Source organism: Bos indicus x Bos taurus, chromosome 23, assembly GCF_003369695.1.
Source record: "Bos indicus x Bos taurus breed Angus x Brahman F1 hybrid chromosome 23, Bos_hybrid_MaternalHap_v2.0, whole genome shotgun sequence".
NCBI lineage: Eukaryota > Metazoa > Chordata > Mammalia > Artiodactyla > Bovidae > Bos > Bos indicus x Bos taurus.
In genome coordinates this window covers 14,590,868-14,613,269 of record NC_040098.1, presented here as the reverse complement: position 1 = coordinate 14,613,269, position 22,402 = coordinate 14,590,868, and the positions used below count along the sequence as shown (strand labels likewise).

General features: G+C 39.6%; 1 protein-coding gene across 6 annotated transcripts in view; it reads left to right on the top strand.

Moving 5' to 3' along the window:
- KIF6 (kinesin family member 6) overlaps nucleotides 1-22,402 on the top strand; it is a 422,193-nt gene that overhangs the window by 89,726 nt on the left and 310,065 nt on the right. For all 6 annotated transcript variants that reach the window (XM_027524813.1, XM_027524812.1, XM_027524814.1 and 3 more), the window contains exons 4-5: nucleotides 3,827-3,974; nucleotides 8,623-8,732. In XM_027524813.1, the coding sequence (XP_027380614.1) occupies nucleotides 3,827-3,974; nucleotides 8,623-8,732 (258 nt within the window). The remainder of the gene's footprint in view (nucleotides 1-3,826; nucleotides 3,975-8,622; nucleotides 8,733-22,402) is intronic.

Below are 22,402 nucleotides of genomic sequence, written 5' to 3'. Positions count from 1 at the left end.
AAAATTCCATAGACAGAGGAGCCTGGTGGGCTAGAGTCCATGGGGTCACAAAAGAGTCAGACATGACTTAGCAATTAAACAACAACATGGTGATGTGCTAATTGCTTAACTCTAGTACAGAGTTTAAAGGACAAAAGTATTAAAAACTAACTATAGCTACAATATTTTGTTAATAAATATACAGTATAAAAAGGGGCAAACTGTGATATCAAAAACATAAAATATGGGACAAGGAGTAAATAGGTAGAATTTTTATATGTGATCAAAGTTAAGCTATCAGCTTAAAATAATCTGTTATATTGTTAAGATATTTTATGTAAGTCTCATTGTAACCACAAAGCAAAAACCTGCAGGAGATACACAAAAGATGAAGAGGAAAGAATCAAAGCATCAATTTCCAAGGAAAGACAGAAGAGGAAGAAAGGGACAAAGGAACTACAAAATAGCTAGAAAGCAAGTTTTTTTTTTTCCTTAAACTAAATTGACAAACTTTTAGCTAGCCACCTAAGAGTAAAGGTAGAATTCCCTAGTAAATAAAATCAGAGATGAAAATGGGAACCTAACAGCTAACACCAAAGAAATGCAGACGATCATAAGAGACTCCTATGGGCATTTATATCCCAGCAAGCTGGATAACCTCAAAAAAGTTTTTAGAACTATACAATGAAGTGAGACTGAGTCATGGAGAAATGGAAACTTTGAACAGATCAATAACAATAAGGAAATTGAATTAGTAATCAAAAATCTTTCAACAAAGAAAATCCTGAGTCCAGATTGTTTCACTAGTGAATTCTACCAAATACTTAAAAATTAATGCCAATCCTTCTCAAACTCTTCTAAAAACAGTTGGAGAGGAAGGAACATGTCTACATTCATTTTACAAGGTCAGCATTACACTGATACCAAAGCCAGATTAAGGACACCACAAGGAAACTATAGACTAATATCCCTGATGAATATAGATGCGAAAAATCCCAACAACATACTAGCAAACTGAATTCAACAGCACATTAAAAGGATCACACACCATGTTCAAGTAGGATTATCCCTGGAATGCAAAGATGATTTAACATGTGCAAATCAATAAGCATGATACACCACATTCACAGAAGATAAAAATCGTACGATCATCTCAATAGATGCAGGAAAAGCATTTGACAAAATTCAGCATTCTTGAGTGCTGATAAAGCACTCAACCAAATTGAGTATAAAAAGAATGTACCTCAACATAATAAATGCCATATATAACAAAATCATAGTTAGCATCATACTCAATGGTGAAAGCTTTAAATCTTTCTCACTAAAATCAGGAATATGACAAAGGTACCCACTTTTACCACTTCCATTCAGCATAATACTGGAAGTCCTCTTCAGAGCAATTAGGCAAGGAAAAGGAATAAAAGGCATCCAAATTTGAGAGAAAGAAGTAAAAATTCCTGTTTGTAGATCATATGATCTTACATAGAGAAAAATCCTAAAGAGCCCACCAAAAAACTGTTGGAACTAAGCAACAAATTCACTAAAGTTGCAGGATACAAAATCACTATACAGGTATCAGTTGTGTTTCTATATGCTAACAACAAAATATCTGAAATAAACGTAAAAGATGCAATTTCATTTACAATAGTATCAAAACCAATAAAATACTTAGGAATAAATTTAACCAAGAAAGTGAAAGATCTGTACCCTGAAAATTACAAGACATCAAAGAGAAAATTAAACAAGACATAAATAAATGGAAAAATATACCATGTTCATGGATCAGAAGAATTAATGTTATTAAAATGAACAAGCCGCCTACAGCCACCTATAGATCTAATGCAATCCCTATTAAAATTTCAATGACATTTTTCACAAAAGCAGGTAAAAACACCTAAATTTCTTAAGGACTACAGAAGAATTTGAATAGCCAAGGCAGTCCTGAGAAAGAAGAACAAAGCTGGAGTCATATTTCCTGATTTCAAGAGAAGAGAAGGGGACTTTTGTACACTGTCAGTGAAATGTAAGCTGTTTTGCAGCCACCATTAAAAACAGTATGGAGTTTCCTTAAAAAATTAAAGATGGAACTACCATATGATACAGCAGCCCTACTTCTGGGGATACAGACATCTGTCAGTATCTGTGGAAGACTAATTCCAGGACCCCTTGCATTCACCAAAATCCATGAATGCTCAAGTCCCATACTTGATTCTCTGTATCCACGGGTTTCGAATCTGTGGATTCAATGAACGTTGGGTGGAAACTTGAATCTACAGTTGGTTGAATCTGAAGGTGCAAAACCCACAAATGCAGAAGGCTTTTTGTATTTACTGAAAAAAGTCCACGTCAAAGTTCTAACCCAGGTTGTTCAAAGGTCAACTCTATATCCAAAGTAAATGAAATCACTGTCTTAAAGAGATGTCTGCACTCCTAGGGCAATTGGCAAGGCATGGAAAAACTTGTGTCCATCTATGGATGAATAGATAAAGACGTGGTATATATTTGCAATGGGATATTATTCAGTTGTAAAAAAGAAGAAAATTCTTTTGTGACAACATGCATAGACCTTGAGAGCATTATGCTAAGTAAAATAAGTTAAAGACAAATACTGTATGTTCTCACTTATATGTGGAATCTATAAGAACAAACTCATAGAAATAGAGAGTAGAATGGTGGTTACCTGGGGCTGTGGAGTAGAGAAAATGGGGAGATGTTGGCCAAAGGATATAAGCTTCTAAATATAGGATGAGTAAGTTCTGGGCATCTAATATACAGCACAGTGACAATAATTAGCAATACTGTATTATGTATTTATAAGTTGTAAAGAGAGAAAATCTTAAATGTTATCACCACAAAAAAGATAATTATTTGAGGTGATGAATGTGTTGATGGATTTATTAAATCAACTTATTGTGGTAATTATTTCACAATATATATTGAATCAATTCATCACATTGTACACCTTAATTTTATATAATGCCAACTTTATCTCAGTGAAGCGGGGACAAAAGAGAAATTATGTTAAAAACTAAGGAGATTTGTGTAGAGTTTGTAATAATATATTTCAATATTGGTTCATTAATTGTGAAAAATGTACAATATTAGTCTAAGATCTGAACAATAGAGGAAACCAGGCGTGGGGTATATGTGAACTCCCTATACTATCTTTGCAACTTTTCTGTAAATATAAAAGGGTCAACTACATTTGGCCCTTGAAAAATGAGGGGTTTAGGGCACCAACCCTCCCCGCAGTTGAAAATCCAAGTATAGCTTTACAGTTAGCCCCCTGTATTCCTGGTTTTGCATCGATGGATTAAACCAACTGAGGATCAATGAGTATTGTAGTATGTATTTAGTGAAAAAAATCTGATTATATGTGGACCCGCATAGCTCAAACCCTTGTTGTCCAAGGGTTAATTATATTCTAAAATAAAAATTTTATTCCAACAACAGAAGAAAATATTTAAGATGACTGGATCCCATTTGAGTTACTAGTTCTTTCTTAGAGAAAAGGATTGATGTGCTAAGACTCCTAAATAAAAAATAATTCCTAGCTAGCTAGTCACATCCACAAATATTTCTATAGATATTTCTATCGATGTCTTTTCAGTAGTGTTGAATCAAATTGCTATTAAAATAGCCATATAATACAAATGATCCTGGGGGATGGCATGGCAACCCACTCCAGTATTCCTGCCTGGAAAATCCCATGGACAGGGGAGCCTGGAGGGCTACAGTTCAAAGTGTCGCAGAGTCGGACACGATGAAGCAACTTAGCATGCGTGCATGCGTAATACAAATACAATTAGCCATTTTGATATTAAAAGTGTGTCGTTCCTTTACGCAGCGTCCTGGCGGGTTACAATGGTACCATCTTTGCATATGGACAAACAGGCAGCGGTAAGACGTTCACCATCACGGGCGGGGCGGAGCGCTACAGCGACAGAGGCATCATCCCAAGGACACTGTCATACATTTTTGAGCAATTACAAAAGGTATGAAGCTTCCAGTTCATTTTATGCTCGATACATTCCGCAGAAATTTACTGTGGGTGGAAAATTCACTGTGACATTTTATTGTATTGTATACAAATGAGGAAATACTGCATAGTAACTCTGGCCATAATTTACATTTAAGGAAAGTTTGGGGTTTTGCTGAAAAGGTAGAAATCCAGAAGGTGCCTCATTTTAAGTGATTCTGCTTCAGCAAAGACTCAAAGGGAGTTCCTTCTGATACACCCATGGAGGTTAAAAGAACAGATAACACATTTTTCCAACTAGTATCTTCTATTTCTCATTAAGAAATTGAAAAATATCTTTTATTTTAGCTACTAAAGCAGTGAAAAGGATACTGTGGCTTTACCTCCTTCACACTTTTATTGGAAGCCCAGAGGAATTTACCACAGTAAACATCCTATTGCAATTAATATCGTTATGAAGAAGAGTTTCCTTTCTATAGTATATGCATCATTTATTGTATAGTTCCAAATGCCTGTTTCTTTTTTCTTTTTTTGAAGTAGCAAAGGGTAGCTTTATTACTTTTGCTAGGCAAAGGGGGACACAGCGGGTTGCTGCCTCAAAAAACTATGTCCCCCAAGTATCTGTTTCTTTATCAAGATTTAACACAACTTACAGTGTAGGTCTCTCTATCCCCATTTTAAAACTGAGAAAACTGACAATGAGGCCGGCTTCATTTTGCTGGCTGTTTTTAAACAAATCCTACACAATGAGTCACTTCAATTCTCTAGGTTTCAGTTCTCCTCTGAAAATAGGGACTGCATTGTACTAGACAATCTCTGGCATCTCTGCTAGTTCCCGCACTTCTTTGGTTGTATCACTTCTGTGTAACGAATGGCCTAACTGGGTCAGTGTAACAGTGTTTCCAAAATTTCTCCACTGTATACTGCTTACATTTTGAGTTGCAAAGATGAGAATTGCTGAGATACGCAGAATTCTAATTTCCACCCATAAAGTAGCAATTACCCATTAGTTCAGCTCATCTCTCCCTAGCACAAACATGCCAGCTCTGCGTGCCAGAAAATTTGGGAAGGAAAGGATTGAGTATAATATATATGTTGAATCCAAATTCTTCCTTTTCATTTACTCATTTATTTCTGACATTAGCTGTTTTGTTTCGTTCCCAGATCTCACAAACTGGGAATATAATTTCTAGGAGTTTTTGTGGCTTAATGTAGGAGTGTGCTGTCTTGGGGAAATCACTGAAGGTGGTACAGGCCAACCTGGTTCTCAGTGTACCACTTAACAGGGTGTGGACTCGGGCAGTTGCTCGATGTCTCAGGCTTGTGGAGTGGCTTTGAGAATTGAATATACTGTATTTAAAGATACTGTCCAATTCCTGGCACATGGGCAATGCTCAAAACACTATAGCTATCACTACAGCCATTAATGTCTTCTGGCCAGTTGACTTCTGACCAATTTCAAAGAACCCTTTGAAACTTAAAACGAATGGAGCTAATCCCCTAATTAAGTTGAACAAAATAAATTCTTTCCTAATATAAAATATATTTGTCTTTAAATTTCATCTGTGGTTACCAAAATACAGTTTTTAAAGTCTAAATATCTCCCAAGTACCTACTTGGGTTCATTGTTTTATATCTGTTTGTCATTGACATTACTCTAAACCTCATTTCATTCTGAATGATTCTAAATAACCTCCTGGACTTGGAGGGACCCCCATCCAGGACAACTCCTTATAAATGAACAGATTAACAGGATGGGGCACAATGCGTTTGTTATAAACTGACTGAACTGTGGCAGAACGAGCCAGAGGCAGCTTTGAAATTCTTCATAAAGTTTGTCTTTACTTCTTAGCTGAGAAATGCCGACAGGTACTCAGCTGCCCCAGGTGACTGCTTTAGAAGTCACATGGTGCTCTCCAGACTCCTTAAAGGAAACATTTGACTTATGCAAAGTATTTATCTCAAGACAAACTAAGAACTAGTGCATACCAGGTGCTAAAATGCCTGTGAATGGGTGATAGCACATTTGCAAAGATTTTCAAAGATGAAAATTGATTCCATTTATTTTAGAAATCACCACTCATTATTTTTGAGTATTGTGAGGCTCATACTTGTTTGGGGGCAGGAGAAAAGGCTGTCTGCAGGGAACATGTGTGTTACATTACAGTCTGGCACTCCTAAACAGTAAAAAAAAAAAGGAGTAATAAGGAAAGGTAGCTGCCACATAGCTCAGTGAATTTTAAGTGTGTATTCCAAGAAAAGCCCAGAAAACGCAGGAGCTGGAGGAGCCAAAGGAATTATCCCTATCATCTCAGGGCAATGGACTTGCCATTTTCCTGACTTTTTTTTTATTTCTTCTGGTTTCTGAAAGAAGAGTTTCTTCCCTGTGGATGAACATACAGTTTGTTCTTTTTGCCTTTCTTTTCCTTTCTTTCTGTATTCACATACTGAATTCTCTGTTTGGAGGCTTTCAGAAATAATAATAGCAGCAGCAGCAATGATTTATTGGTGCCTATTAACATTTATCGGTGCCTAGCATTGTTGTTAGGATTTAAAATACAGAGACTTATTTCTCCATTACAATAGTTCTGCAATTAAAGGTTATTATCCCCGATTTCGTGATTAAACAACTGAGGCTAAGGGCGCAGGATCACTCAGTTATAAAGGCAGAGCCACCGCTCTACCCCAGCTTTGTCTGGTGCTGAGATGAATTCATATTTGTACACTAAAATCTCAAACCATAATCGATGAGACATGTCAGATATGTTCAGATAAGTTTTAGACATGTGTTGTTTCAGACAGGATCTCAGGATGTTGCTGAGTGATTCCCCTTGGATTGTAACTTGCTCTTAGAATCTTTCAGGGATGGACAGCACGTACGTTGATCATGGAGCACTTTTTTCCACAAGTATTTTAAGCGGTATTTTAGGAAACATTGGCTTAGACTAAAGGCCACTCAGACGGTCTAGCGTTGCAGTGTGTATTTGTAGGCTCTTGTTTCCTGCACGAATGTAAGCTATAGCCCCCTAAATTATGTTGATATGATGCCTTTACTAAACGAGGACACTAATATAATTGATAGATCATTTGTCAGTGTTAGCGGCCAGCATCACCTACATCAAGATTTCCAGCATTTGGTTGGGAGAAGTTGTTTAGTAGAGATTCAGTCCATGCTGTCACTTTTGCAGAACACCAGACATGGAATTTCAGCTGTAGTTTGAGTATCCCACTATAGTCATGTGCTAGCTGAGAACTGCCTTAATTTTTCATGTATTATTTCATTTTTATGAAGTGGTAGTATCTTTATGTGGATAGTTTGGGCCATTTTAGGGCCAGAGAATCATATTAATTTTAACCTGAAGAACACACAGTCCTTATCCAACTTCCTCACTTCAGCGGGTGTGGAACAGAGGCCTGACCTGGTAGCAGCTCAGAGTTGCCAGGACCAGGATTCCAGATTTGGATTTGCAGGCCGTGATTCTTTTCCCATCTTCTCCTTCTTTGAATAATACCTGTCAAATGGGTTTTCTTGAATATAGAAAAGAATCCTACCTATGAATATCCACTCTGACAATCTGCCGATCTTCTTGCCAGAAGACACAAATATACTCTCCTCTTATGAGTAGCAGGACTCTTAGTATTTGCAGAAATGGAAGCATTTCTGTCTTGGGGGAAACAAGAAGAAGTGCTCTTATTGATACTTTGTATTGAAAAACAGAGCTTGAATTTTTCTTGAGACCTGAAAAAAAAAAAAAATCCCCTGTTTTATTCCATCTAAGAGGGAGTGAGTTCTTTCTGTCTGTTGACAGAACTGAGACAAGGACCAGTCACCTTGACTTCTATCTTAATTACTTTGATGCCTGTATCATTGCATCTCAGCAATGACGCACAGAAAAGGCCTTTCTCTAATCAATAGCTGAATATCTCTAATTTGCCTCTTGGGCAAGGAAAATTAACCCAACAGGTAGGGTATAAGTGGAGTAGGAAACGGCAACCCACTCCAGTATTCTTGCCTGGGACATCCCATGAACAGAGGATCCTGATGGGCTACAGTCCATGAGGTCACAAAGAGTCATACACGACTGAGCAATTGAGCATGCAAGGTATAAGTAGTGAGCTGTTAATGTCCATCTTACTGTTAATGTTAATGTCCATCTTATTGTTATCCCCTGGAATTCACTTTCCACATCTATTTACTGTCTGTTATCTGTCATTGGAAATTTGAATATTAGAAAAGTTAAAAAGAAATTATGATTGAAGATGGAAATTCTTTGGCTACTGAAGTTTTTAAACTGAAATAACAATTCTGTGTTCTGTTTTTTTTTTTTTTCCTGTCTGAAAGTAAAAAATAGTGTTTTATACAGTTCTGCAACCAAGTTGGTCCATTTCAAGTGTATATTGACTTTTTACATATAATGTGGAAACAATAAAAAATAACAGACTGAAGTTGCTTGTAATCATGGATGTTGGCCATCTTAAAAAAAAGCTTCATGCATATGGTAACTGGCAACTTGAAAGTGTCACGAACTGAAAATGAAAACCATGCAAAGTGAGAGAGTGAAGGAGAGAAACTATAAGGGAACTAAAGATAAATGTGTTCATCTCTCTCTAAGCCGAATCATGATTTATAGCCATTTAATAACATCTTTCTCTTTCCCAATCAGGACAGCAGCAAAATATATACAACGCACATTTCCTATTTGGAAATCTACAATGAATGTGGTTATGATCTATTGGATCCAAGACATGAAGCCTCCAGTTTGGAAGATTTGCCGTGAGTAGCAGAACAACAAAGAGTGGGGGAAAATTACTTTCAGATGTTCCCTTCAATTGTTTTCTTTGAAACTTTGTATGTTTCTGGTCTCAATCATAATTAACAAATACTGGATAACAGAATCTTTTTGTAGTGTAGTGGATATTTTTTCCAGTTATGACAAATAGACAGTAGTGATGGGACCTAAAATTGCTTGAAACTCCATTCTTGAAACAATCTCTCTTGGAGCTGGTACAAGCGGATGCAGTGACTGTTCTCAGAGTGGGTGCCGAGAGGGCTGATGGGCTGTGACAACACCGCTTTACTCCTGCCACATGAAATGAGACCATTTTACTCCTCCAATTGTGGCCTTTCTCTGAGGAAGATATTCAAATTAGCAATAAAAGAATTCGAAAGAGAGAAAGTAAAACTTTAGTTAGTGTTGGTCACTCAGTCGTGTCCGACTCTTTGTGACCCCCATGGACTGTAGTCCGTCAGGCTCCTCTGTCCAGGGAATTCTCCAGGCAAGAATACTGGAGTGGGTTGCCAGTTCCCTTCTCCAGGGGATCTTCCCAACCCAGGGATCAAACGCCAGTCTCCTGCATTGCAGGCAGAGTCTTTACCATCTGAGTCACCAGAGAAGAGAGAAAATAAAACTTTGTTTTCCCCAAATGCTTCTCTACAGTTATTGACTAACATTGACATGCTTCTGCTCAGATTGGCACTGATTGTTTCATAACTGAAATAGAAATAAAGTCTTCAGAGCTTATCTCATAATGGAATAAGTTACTCTGTAAGCGTATATGTAATATTCCTCACTGTTTGCTTGAATATTTGCCTAAGTTATACATATATTTATTAATAATTCATATATTTTTGTCCAGACATCTTTAGAATGTTGGTAGAGCCAAGAAAATGTATCGTGATATTTTTCTTATTAACTATTCTAAGACAGTTTAAACTATATGTTAATCCCCTACCAAAAAGGTCAACAGTCATTTGCTTATTTTAATTTGCAAAGGAAACAAGAAGAGATAATAAAAAATATATATATAAAGAATATATGTAAAACATATATCAGTTCTTCTTCTGTAAATGTTGATTAAGAGTTTTTACATCTCATCTTTTTTATGCTAACAGTATTTACTAGAGGGAATTAGGAAAGGGGATTATTGTTGGTACTCTTAACATTTGTATAAAAATTAAGAGAAAGGAAAGACTACTGACTCCATGGAAGAAATTGCTCTTAAAGAAATCATTGGAATTAAGTTTACAAAAAAGGAAACACTTTCCTCACAGAAAGGATAGAAGCAATAGTGTTTAAGACAGAAAGGCTATGTGTTGAGGAGTCATGTGAAGTGAAAGCAGAAAGGCCAACTGAAGCCAGCCTTTGGGGGACTTGAATGACAGGTTTTTGGTATGAGATTGATCTTTATTCTAATAGGCTTCTTAATGAGTTTCCTAGCCTCCAGTCTAATCTACATACCTCTAGGGTAACTCTTGCATTCCAGGGGGCACTAGTGGTAAAGAAGTCGCCTGCCAATACAGGAGACATAAGAGATGTGGGTTCAGTCCCTGGGTGGGGAAGATCCCCTGGAGGAGGGCATGGCAACCCGCTCCAGTATTCTTGCCTGGAGAATCCCCATGGACAGAGGAGCCTGGCGGGCTGCAGTCCATGGGGTCGCAAAGAGTTGGACATGACTGAAGTGACTGAGCAAGCATGCAAAATTGCTTTTAACAAGCCATATCTACCCTGAAGAGCTTGAAGCATGTTTAGTAATAAACCCAGAAATGAAGGGCTTGACTGTGATGAACATGGAGGAGAGAGAAATCTGAGAGATATGCAATAAATAAGAGGAAAGGAAGGAAGAAAGGGAGAGAGAGACAGAGAGAGAGAGAGAGGAGACAGGTCTGAGTCTGAGTAATTAGGTGCAGTCTAACTATGGGAAGACCAAGGAGTGAGAAAAGCCCTTTGAGCTCTAAGAGAGGTGATGTGATCTAGAGGAAAGAGCACTTGATTAGAAGGCAGGGAATTTGGGTTCTAGTCCCAAACCTGCAAGCTTAAACCATTTTTTTCACTTTCCTGGATTTCTCTTTGTCTGTAAAATGTGGGCATTGGATTATATAATATTTAACAACCATCCAACCTCCAGTGTCTAAAGTTCACAGATTAGTGATCTCATAGGGTGGTAGAATTTATTTGGTGGTTCTTCTCCCCTTCACAGAAGAATAAGAAGTGCTCTAGGTATGTTCTGTTGTCCTGCTAGAAAATACCCTCAGGCCTCTTGAGAGCAAGAGAAAGGCTTAACTCCCTCTGTGACTCTCCTTTTCCCAGCATGCCTGGCATTTAGCCGTGGTTCTCACTGTTGGTGGGGTTGTCCCTATAGCTGGTGCCAGCTCCCTGTCTGAAACTGCAGTTCCTTCTTTAGTAGCTTTGTCTTCTTGCTGGAGAAGTTCACTGACTCAAGTCAAAAGTGCCCTTAGTTACAAAACAGATGTTTTTAATGAACTACCCCACACCCCCCCCCAACCCCCCCCACACACACACATACAAAAGTGGTCCGAAAGTTTCTTATGTTTCAGACTATAATTTCATGACAACAAATCTCATTAAAATAAAAATGAGAAGATTATCATTAAGAAAGGAGATTCCCATATCCCAAGACTGTATCCTGTGTACTTCAGATGCATTCAATAGTATAAAATCCCAGAACAGCTCAGAGCTTTGTAGTCTTTTGGTGTGGGGATAATGGGATTTGACTGGTATTGAGTCTGCTAGTTTTCTGGGGATTTTGAAGGTTTTACCTTTTACTAAGATGATAAAGCAAGTCTTTATAATGGGATATGACTTTTGTTGTACCTGGATTGAATTAAGAGTGTGGATGCACTGTTAATCTGGTTTCACACTCTTGAACCAGAACAGGCTTTAACTCTGAAATCCTGTCTGTCTGGTTGACTGGCTGTATTTGTTGTGAGCAGGAATGTTCCAAACACTCTGAATAACATTCAAAATTACTAGGCAAGATGTCTGTTGACCTTGGTTCTCTCCTGAAGTCATCCATTTGAGGAACAATGACAATACACATTTTTGATCCCTTCCATATTCTTATACTTGGGTTAACCATGTGACATAGAATTCAAGGTGATTTTGATATGGCACAATAATAGCATCAGTAATAGGTTCCTGGAACAACAGACTGGTTCCAAATAGGAAAAGGAGTACGTCAAGGCTGTATATTGTCACCCTGCTTATTTAACTTCTATGCAGAGTACATCATGCGAAACGCTGAGCTGGAAGAAGCACAAGCTGGAATCAAGATTGCCGGGAGAAATATCAATAACCTCAGATAGGCAGATGACACCACCCTTATGGCAGAAAGTGAAGAGGAACTCAAAAGCCTCTTGATGAAAGTGAAAGTGGAGAGTGAAAAAGTTGGCTTAAAGCTCAACATTCAGAAAACTAAGATCATGGCATCTGGTCCCATCACTTCATGGGAAATAGATGGGGAAAGAGTGGAAACAGTGTCAGACTTTATTTTTGGGGGCTCCAAAATCACTGCAGATAGTGATTGCAGCCATAAAATTAAAAGATGCTTACTCCTTGGAAGGAAAGTTATGACCAACCTAGATAGCATACTCAAAAGCAGAGACATTACCTTGCCAACAAAGGTCCATCTAGTCAAGGCTATGGTTTTTCCAGTGGTCATGTATGGGTGTGAGAGTTGGACTGTGAAGAAAGCTACATGCCAAAGAATTGATGCTTTTGAACTGTGGTGTTGGAGAAGACTCTTGAGAGTCCCTTAGACTGCAAGGAGATCCAACCAGTCCATTCTAAAGGAGATCAGCCCTGGGTGTTCTTTGGAAGGACTGATGCTAAAGCTGAAACTCCAGTACTTTGGCCACCTCATGCGAAGAGTTGACTCATTGGAAAAGACTCTGATGCTGGGAGGGATTGGGGGTGGGAGGAGAAGGGGACGACAGAGGATGAGATGGCTGGATGGCATCACTGACTCGATGGACGTGAGTCTGAGAGAACTCCGGGAGTTGGTGATGGCCAGGGAGGCCTGGCGTGCTGCGATTCATGGGGTCGCAAAGAGTCGGACACAACTGAGTGACTGAACCGAACTGAACTGAATAGGTTCCTTAGCACTGAGCAGCACAGCTTCCTCCCAAGTCACGTGATGGACACCCGCCCTTGCTCTTCTCACGTGTACTTTGCCTTTTCTGATTCTTTGTCCTCTTATATTCTAATGGGTTCCACCTCTCTGCTCTTGCAGATGCATTTACAAGCCTGTTGACTTCCTGTGGTCTTTGTATATGTACTGCCAGGGCACCAAGCTAAAGTCAATCCCTTTTTGCAATTATTGCTCTAGTCATTTTGCAATGAGTTTTTAGATATAAGGCTAAAAGTATGACCTGTGAAGGAATAAAACAGGTAAGTTGAATTCATTAAAGTTAAAAACATCGGCTGTCTGAAAGGCACTTTCAGTAGTTTAAAAAGACAAACCAGAGACTCAGAGAAGTTATTTACCAAACACATATCTGATAAAGGACTTGTATCCAAAGTATTCAAAGAACTCTTAAAATGCAACAGTAAGAAAACAATTCAGTTAAGAAGCGAGGAAGAAATCTGAAGAGACATCTCACCAAAGAAGATATAGATGATAAATAAGTGTATGAAAAGATGGTCAACATCATCTGTCATTGAAGAATTGTTAAAACACAAGATACTACCACATACCTTTTAAAGCTGTTAAACTAGCAATATCAAATGCTGACAAGAATGTAATGCAAGTCGAATTGCATTATTATCATTGCTGGTGGGCAAGCAAAATAGTATGGCCACTCTGGAAGACAGTTTCTAATTTCTTACAAAATTAAGCATAAGTCTTACCATAATATGATCCAGCAATCACACTCCTAGGTATTTAACTAAATGAGGTGAAAATTTATGACAGCGTGAAAACCTACCCACACATGGATATAGCAGCCTTATTCATAATTACCAAAAACCAAAAGTAAGCAAGATATTTCTCAATAGGCAAATAGAAAAACAGTGGTACATCCATGTAGTGGAATATTATTTGGCCATAAAAATAAATGAGCTATTAAACCATGGAAAGACATGGAGGAACATTAAATGTATAGTGCTAAGTGCAAAAGCCAGCAAAAAAAGTCTGCACGCTCAATGATTGCAACTGTATGACATTCTGGAAAAGGCAGAACTATAGATACAGTAGAAATATCAGTGTTTGCCAGTGGTTGAAAGGGTTGCCAAGGGTAGAAGGATGAATAAGTGAAGCGCAGATGATTTGGGGGACAGTGAGACTATCAGATTTGATACTGTAATGGTAGGCATATAACTTCACCCATTTGTACAAACTCACAGAACTTGCAACACAGAGAGTGAGCCCTGATGTAAACTATGGATCTTCAGTTTAAGAAAATGACAGTAACAGAAAGGAATGAACTGTTGATACACTTAACAACTTGGATGAATCTCCAGGGAATTATGCTGAGTGGAAAAAAAGCCAATCCCAAAAGATAATATGCTTTGTGATTTCACTTATGTAATGTTCATTAATTGGCAGAGTTATAGAAGTAAGTAACAGATCAGTGGCTGACAGGAGTTAGGGTGGGAAGGGGAAATGGTTATATGCGTCCAGTGATGGATCCTTGTGGTGATGAACCCTCCTGTGTCTTGGCTGTAACGGTGGATATACAAACTATCAAAATGCATAGAACTAAAGCACTTATGCATAGGTGAGCAAAAGCAAAACTGGAACATCTGAATTCAATCAGTGGATTGTATCAATTTCAAGGTCCTGGTTGTGATACTTTAATATCATTTTATAAGACGCTTACTCCTTGGAAGGAAAGTTATGACCAACCTAGATAGCACATTGAAAAGCAGAGTCTACTTTGCCAACAAAGGTTCGTCTAGTCAAGGCTATGGTTTTTCCAGTGGTCATGTATGGATGTGAGAGTTGGACTGTGAAGAAGGCTGAGCGCCGAAGAATTGATGCTTTTGAACTGTGGTGTTGGAGAAGACTCTTGAGAGTCCCTTGGACTGCAAGGAGATCCAAACAGTCCATTCTGAAGGAGATCAGCCCCAGGATTTCTTTGGAAGGAATGATGCTAAAGCTGAAACTCCAGTACTTTGGCCACCTCATGCGAAGAGTTGACTCACTGGAAAAGACTCTGATGCTGGGAGGGATTGGGGGCAGGAGGAGAAGGGGACCACAGAGGATGAGATGGTTGGATGGCATCACTGACTCGATAGACATGAGTCTGAATGAATTCCGAGAGTTGGTGATGGACAGGGAGGCCTGGCGTGCTGGGATTCATGGAGTCGCAAAAAGTTGGACACGACTGAGTGACTGAACTGACTGACCATTACAAAAAACTGGGTAATGGGTACATGGGACCTCTCTGCATTATTTCTTACAGCTGCTTGTAAATCCACAATTATCACAAAATGTAATTTTAATTTAAAACAGTAAGTGGCTATATTTTTGTCTATAGACATATATATGCTTATGCACAGATGTGTAGTAGAGCTATTCTGCATTTAGTAATTTAAATGAAAATAGAACTTCTTCTTTTGAAAGCTCCTTATGTCATATGCTATAAAGGGAATATAGTTAGAATCTAAGTATGTCTCACAAAGTAAAACAGTATAACTGCTGGTCTTAACCATAGGGAAAATAGTCACCTTACTTTAGTGTAATTTTAGTATTCCTAAATACGGATGCATATTCCATTTAAGGTTCCAAAGACAGTCATGGTTATTACTGTTAAAAAAAAAAAGTCAGTAAATTCTAGCATTCAGTATTGAAGTCTTGGCTATGTTGTGTTTTTTAAATAATTTGTCATCAAAGGAAAAAAAAAACTGACAGATGTTAAATTTAAATTTACAACATTTCTAATACCTACTGGATATAAACCTCTGCTAAGTGCCACAGGAGTTACAAAAAGTGTCTGCCTTCCTGGCTTACAGCCTAGTTATGTGGAATCACTCATGGATTTAGCAAACAGTTATTGAAATCCAACTTGGTTCCACACACTCTGCTAGGCACTGAATTTACCAACATAGGCTTTGCCTTCCTGGAGCTCATAGCACAGTGGATAAAAATAGTACAAAATAGCATTAGGTGGAATATGAAAATCCTAAGAGAGGCACAGAGAATAGCAAGGGCTTAGAGGAGAAAGAAGTCACACCGGGTCAAGCAATCAGAAAAAGACTCGAGAAGATGGCACATGGAACAGTGCTTGAAGGAGAGGCTAGGACTTTGGGCCGTGGAGTGTGGCATCCACGTGGAAACAGAGGCGGGGAATTTGCACAGCAGAGATCTTGTCCTGGGACACTTAATAGACCTGTTCAGCAGGAACCCAGTGAAGGAACAGGTGAGAACTTTAAGACTGGAAAGGTAAAAAAACAAGGATTCGGCAAACAAGGTGCAGCCCTTGAAGATTTTTAATCCAGGGCATAGCATGACTGGATATTTCAGGAAGAAATATCACTCAGTAGTGTACAGGACAGGAATGAGATGGATGGAGGTCAGAGAGAGTCTGGAGCATTGTGGGAAGTTATTAGGACCATTCACGTGGCAATAGGAGTCAGGAGAGGCAAAACTGGAAAATGTCATAATCCAGTGGCTTGAAATTTAACTGTGTGGAAGAATTACCAGCAATGACTGTTAAAGATGTAGATCCCTGGCCTCCACCTCCAGAAGGTTCCATTATGTTTGAACAAGCATCCCAGATGCTTCTAATGCAGGCCCGTCCACCTTAATCTTTTCACTCATCCACCTAGGGAAAGTTTCTCTTTGAGATACCAGGAAAACCTCTCATTAAAGGAAGTATCACTGTTTACAGAGTCTAAGCTTGTGCTGCTCACCAGTAATCGAGAGACTAGTTGTGGGGGCAAGGAATAACGATGCTATTTGAAAGCCAGCAAACCAAGAAGATGGCAGGCTCATCCCCCCTCCACCCCCGCAAAAGAACCATCCTGCCTGAGTTTGAATTCAGACTCCTTTTATTCTGAAAGGGGAGAGAGTAAAGTCAAACACTTCCTGGTTCCCATCAGCCTCCAGAGGGAATGTGTTAATTTCTTCCTCCCTGCAGTCTTTCACAGATATTCACAGGTCAGGATGTTTCCTGTGAGCTAAACCAAGGTATTTTAGCTTAATGTTTATCACCTGGGAAGCAGTGTTCCCAGAGACGGACGACTACCATCTAAGCTTATAGGCAGCATCCCTTTAGTGATTAATTTGTAATAGAATACAAAAAGTTCTTCCCTATTACATCATAATCCGTGTTTTTATGGATGACTAAACTAAGGGTCACAGAGATTGTGTGATACTTCCCCAAGATTCCGTGTTCTGGCAAGAGATAGGCTATCAGCCCCAGGCAGCCAGCCCCTACAGCTGGGGGTGATGGTGCTCTTCTTGCCTAGACACCCCAGGCTTATCTCGGTTCTCCATCTGAGCTTTGGGAAGACTGTGACTTCTGTGCATCTTCAGGCCCCAGGAGGCTCTTGTGTGAGCCAAAGCTTTGAGTCCAGTGCAGTTCTGTCTGTTGTGTGTCAGACGCTCTGTGGAGGGGCTGAGAGCTCCTGCTCCTGACCTCAGAGAGCTCTAGTCTAGTGGTACGGACTTGTAAACTGATCATTTCCTCAAACACAAATTCCCTCAACTTGCTGCCTCCCACCCTTTCCCCCCCATCACTTGCATTCCTCTAGTCTCAGGAAACTCAGTCCTTTTGAAAGCCGGTCCTTTCACTTAGGCTGTGGACACTCCTTGCATCAGTACCAAATACGCTTTGTTTGGTCTACACGTTTTATGTTTAAAATTTGTAAAGTCAGTGCCTTTAGATGAAGCAGGCTGCCTTCAGTTCTTACACCTACCTACTGCATTACACTTTTCTTTTGTGTCATTTTCTGGCCCCATTTAGCATTTGAGATTCCTAGACCTGTACACATTGGAGAAGGCAATGGCACCCCACTCCAGTACTCTTGCCTGGAAAATCCCATGGACAGAGGAGCCTGGTAGGCTGCAGTCCATGGGGTCGCTAAGAGTTGGACACGACTGAGCGACTTCACTTTCACTTTTCACTTTCATGCACTGGAGAAGGAAATGGCAACCCACTCCAGTGTTCTTGCCTGGAGAATCCCAGGGACAGGGGAGCCTGGTGGGCTGCCGTCTATGGGGTCGCACAGACTGAAGCGACTTAGCAGCAGCAGCAGCAGCAGCAGACCTGTATGCATAGATCTCAAAGTTAAAACTAACCCCACCCTTCTCTTTTACTGAGTCAATTACTGACAACTGTGGGAGTTGACCTCTTGAGAAACTAGAGCTTCCATCCTGTGGGATTATCTGAACAAGTGACCAGTGCCCAGTGCTGGTCAGTTGTACTCTGTGTCCTTCGTGGGTTGACCAGGGACTGCATTCCTGGAAAAATGGAACATTACCAATGACCACTGTAGAGGAATAGAGGAACTTTCTAGCCTGAAAAGTGAGGAAGCCTGTCCTGCTAGAGTAATAACAAGGGGGAAGCTGCTTTTCCTCTACTCCAAATGGCCAATTGGAAGAGATCGTTCTCAATATCAGAAATGTCTTAGATAGAAGGTTGTCTTAGTCACCTTGGCTACCGTAACAAATTACCATAGCCTGGGAGACTTAAACTATAGAGGCTCATCTATCACTGTTCTGGACTCTACAGTTCAACATTTGTATTCAGGGGGAGGGGGCACAAACATTCCGTTCATAAGAGAGGTGCTTTCACCATCATTTGCTTAATATGTGATTTGGAGGACTGTGGGAGAAATAGCTAAAGTATTTTCACTCATATATTAGGAATGTGGATTTGGGGGGATTTAGTCACATGAAATTAATTATTGACATGTAAAATGTTGTCACCACAGTCTTTTCCATTTTCCTTGTAATATGTATATAAACAAACGCATATAATTTCTTTTCCTGAGATTAAGAGGTAAAATGCACTTTTAAAATTATGTGTTGGTATGGATTTGTTTTTTTTTTTTAATTTACTGTCCAGGTACTCTTCATAATTGTTGTCTGATTGTTTGATTTATTCTGATACTACATTATGTTTTTTGAAATCTCTTCTGAATTTTGAGCATATAAAGTAAAATCATAAGTTACCTAAAAGAATTGTGAATAATTTAGGCTTACCAGGTCACTTTATTCTGTCCTGCAGATGAATACATAGATTTGGAAACACCTCTAAGTCTTACAGCTCTACTAAAGTATTACAACCTTTTGAGAGTGTCAATATCATGTATATGAAGCACTCACTACATTGCAAGAATTTCAGTGAGCTCTTTTCAGGTGTTATAAAGAATTTAAACTGTATTCTTCACTAACCATTTAGTTGGAAAATGTAACATGCCCATGAAACACCTCAGGAGACGTCTGTAAAACACAACTCCTCAACTATACACCTATTGTAATAATGTCTGTAAATGCAAAAAAAGGCATAGTTTGCAGCTGGAGCAGTTTTATGGATAGAGCCCGTATCAGCCACTGATTTTCTGTCACAGCTCACTTCAGTTCCCTCACACCAGTGTCTTTGCCCCCGTGACCCTCAGTGATGTCCTAATTTTGCTGGCGTGTGCCAAGGCCAGAGTTCGGAGCAAACCACAGACTGACAAGCGCTGCCAAGGCAGGAGAAGTGCTGAGCCCCCCTAGAGAGAGTGCCTGTGGGCACAAGCTTTAGCATGAAATCTCGGTGAGTGAAGGGAAGAGGCTCCATCAGGTAGCTATAGCGGTCGTCTGGACCAGGTGACTAGGGTCAAAGGTAGCATATTATCTCCCTGCTCTGAAACTTCCACAGCAGTTACAACCTGGGTATCCGTAGCAGTTTATCCAATTACACTGGACCTTGTGTTTTCAGATCGAATTTTAGGGCAGTTGAAAATGTTCTACAAAATCAAAGCTGGTGGTTACCAACCAGATGTGAGACAGAGGCTCTTCAGGCTGGCTGAAGACCTGTTATCTTTCGGTACTTATCTAACTGAATCTAAGAAGCAAGCCCCAGGAATCTCCCAGGTAGAAGAAATAATGGCAACATTGAACTCTTTTATGATAGCAAAAATAAAAGGTGAAATAACTCAGGAAACATTCAGAGATTTGTGAAGATAATAGTATAGTGTGGAGTGAGAAATAAAAGAGGAAGGTAAATGACACTATTATGAATGAGAAGTGTGACCACTTTCAAGAGGTCTGTACTTCCCATATTGATGTAGAAGTTCAATGAAATTCCAAGCAAAACATGAGAGACTTTAAAAAAATGATATTATTCTGGAGTTTATCTGAAAGAAAAAAAAAAAAAAACAAGAAGAAAGTAATGTTTGAAAAATAGAGAAATGAAGGAGAACTGGTGACACTGTATACTGAAATGAGGTCAGTTCAGTTCAGTTGCTCAGTCGTGTCCAACTCTTTGCGACTCCATGAACCACAGCACACCAGGCCTCCCTGTCTATCACCAACTCCCGGAGTCCACCCAAACCCATGTCCATTGAGTTGGTGATGCCATCCAACCATCTCACCCTCTGTCATCCCCTTCTCCTCCTGCCCTCAATCTTTCCCAGCATCAGGGTCTTTTCAAATGAGTCAGCTCTTCCCATCAGGTGGCCAAAGTATTGGAGTTTCAGCTTCAGCATCAGCCCTTCCAATGAATATTCAGGACTGATCTCCTTTAGGATGGACTGGTTGGATCTCCTTGTGGTCCAAGGGACTCTCAAGAGTCTTCTCCAACACCACAGTTCAAAAGCATCAATTCTTCGATGCTCAACTTTCTTTATACTCCAACTTTCACATCCCTACATGATCACTGGAAAAATCATAGCCTTGACTAGACGGACCTTTGTGGACAAAGTAATGTCTCTGCTTTTGACTATGCTGTCTAGGTTGGTCATAACTTTCCTTCCAAGGAGTAGGCGTACTTTAATTTCATGGCTGCAATCACCATCTGCAATGATTTTGGAGCCCCAAAAAATAAAGTCTGACACTGTTCCACTGTTTCCTCATCTATTTCCCATGAAGTGATAGGACCAGATGCCATGATCTTCGTTTTCTGAATGTTGAGCTTTAAGCCAACCTTTTCACTCTCCTCTTTCACCTTCATCAAGAGGCTTTTTAGTTCCTCTTCACTTTCTGCCCTAAGGGTGGTGTCATCTGCATATCTGAGGTTATTGATATTTCTCCGGGCAACCTTGATTCCAGCTTGTGCTTCTTCCAGCCCAGCGTTTCTCATGATGTACTCTGCATATAAGTTAAATAAGCAGGGTGACAATATACAGCCTTGACGTACTCCTTTCCTATTTGGAACCAGTCTGTTGCTCCATGTCCGGTTCTAACGGTTGCTTCCTGACCTGCATATAGGTTTCTCAAGAGGCAGGTCAGGTGGTCTGGTATTCCCATCTCTTTCAGAATTTTCCACAGTTGATTGTGATCCACACAGTCAAAGGCTTTGGCATAGTCAATAAACCAGAAATAGATGTTTTTCTGGAACTCTCTTGCTTTTTCCATGATCCAGAGGATGTTGGCAATTTGATCTCTGGTTCCTCCGCCTTTTCTAAAACCAGCTTGAACATCTGGAGGTTCATGGTTCACGTATTGCTGAAGCCTGGCTTGGAGAATTTTGAGCATTACTTTACTAGCATGTGAGATGAGTGCAATTGTGTGGTAGTTTGAGCATTCTTTGGCATTGCCTTTCTTTGGGATTGGAATGAAAACTGACCTTTCCAGTCCTGTGGCCACTGCTGAGTTTTCCAAATTTGCTGGCATATTGAGTGCAGCACTTTCACAGCATCATCTTTCAGGATTTGAAATAGCTCAACTGAAATTCCATCACCTCGACTAGCTTTGTTTGTAGTGATGCTTCCCAAGGCCCATTTGACTTCACATTCCAGGATTTCTGGCTCTAGGTGAATGATCACACCATTGTGATTATCTGGGTTGTGAAGATCTTTTTTGTACAGTTCTTCTGTGTATTTTTGCCACCTCTTAATATCTTCTGCTTGTTAGGTCCATACCATTTCTGTCCTTTATTGAGCCCATCTTTACATGAAATGTTCCCTTGGTATCTCTAATTTTCTTGAAGAGATCTCTAGTCTTTCCCATTCTATTGTTTTCCTCTATTTCTTTGCATTGATTGCTGAGGAAGGCTTTCTTATCTCTCCTTGCTGTTCTTTGGAACTCTGCATTCAAATGGGTATATCTTTCCTTTTCTCCTTTGCTTTTTGCTTCTCTTCTTTTCACAGCCTTTTGTAAGGCCTCCCCAGACAGCCATTTTGCTTGTTTGCATTTCTTTTCCATGGGGATGGTCTTGATTCCTGTCTCCTGTACAATGTCATGAACCTCCGTCCATAGTTCATCAGGCAGTCTGTCTATCAGATCTAGTCCCTTAAATCTATTTCTCACTTCCACTGTATAGTTATAAGGGCTTTGATTTAGATCATACCTGAATGGTCTAGTGGTTTTCTCCACTTTCTTCAATTTAAGTCTGAATTTGGCAATAAGGAGTTCATGGTCTGAGCCACAGTTAGCTCCTGGTCTTGTTTTTGCTGACTGTATAGAGCTTCTCCATCTTTGGCTGCAAAGAATATAATCAATCTGATTTCGGTGTTGACCATCTGGTGATGTCCTTGTGTAGAGTCTTCTCTT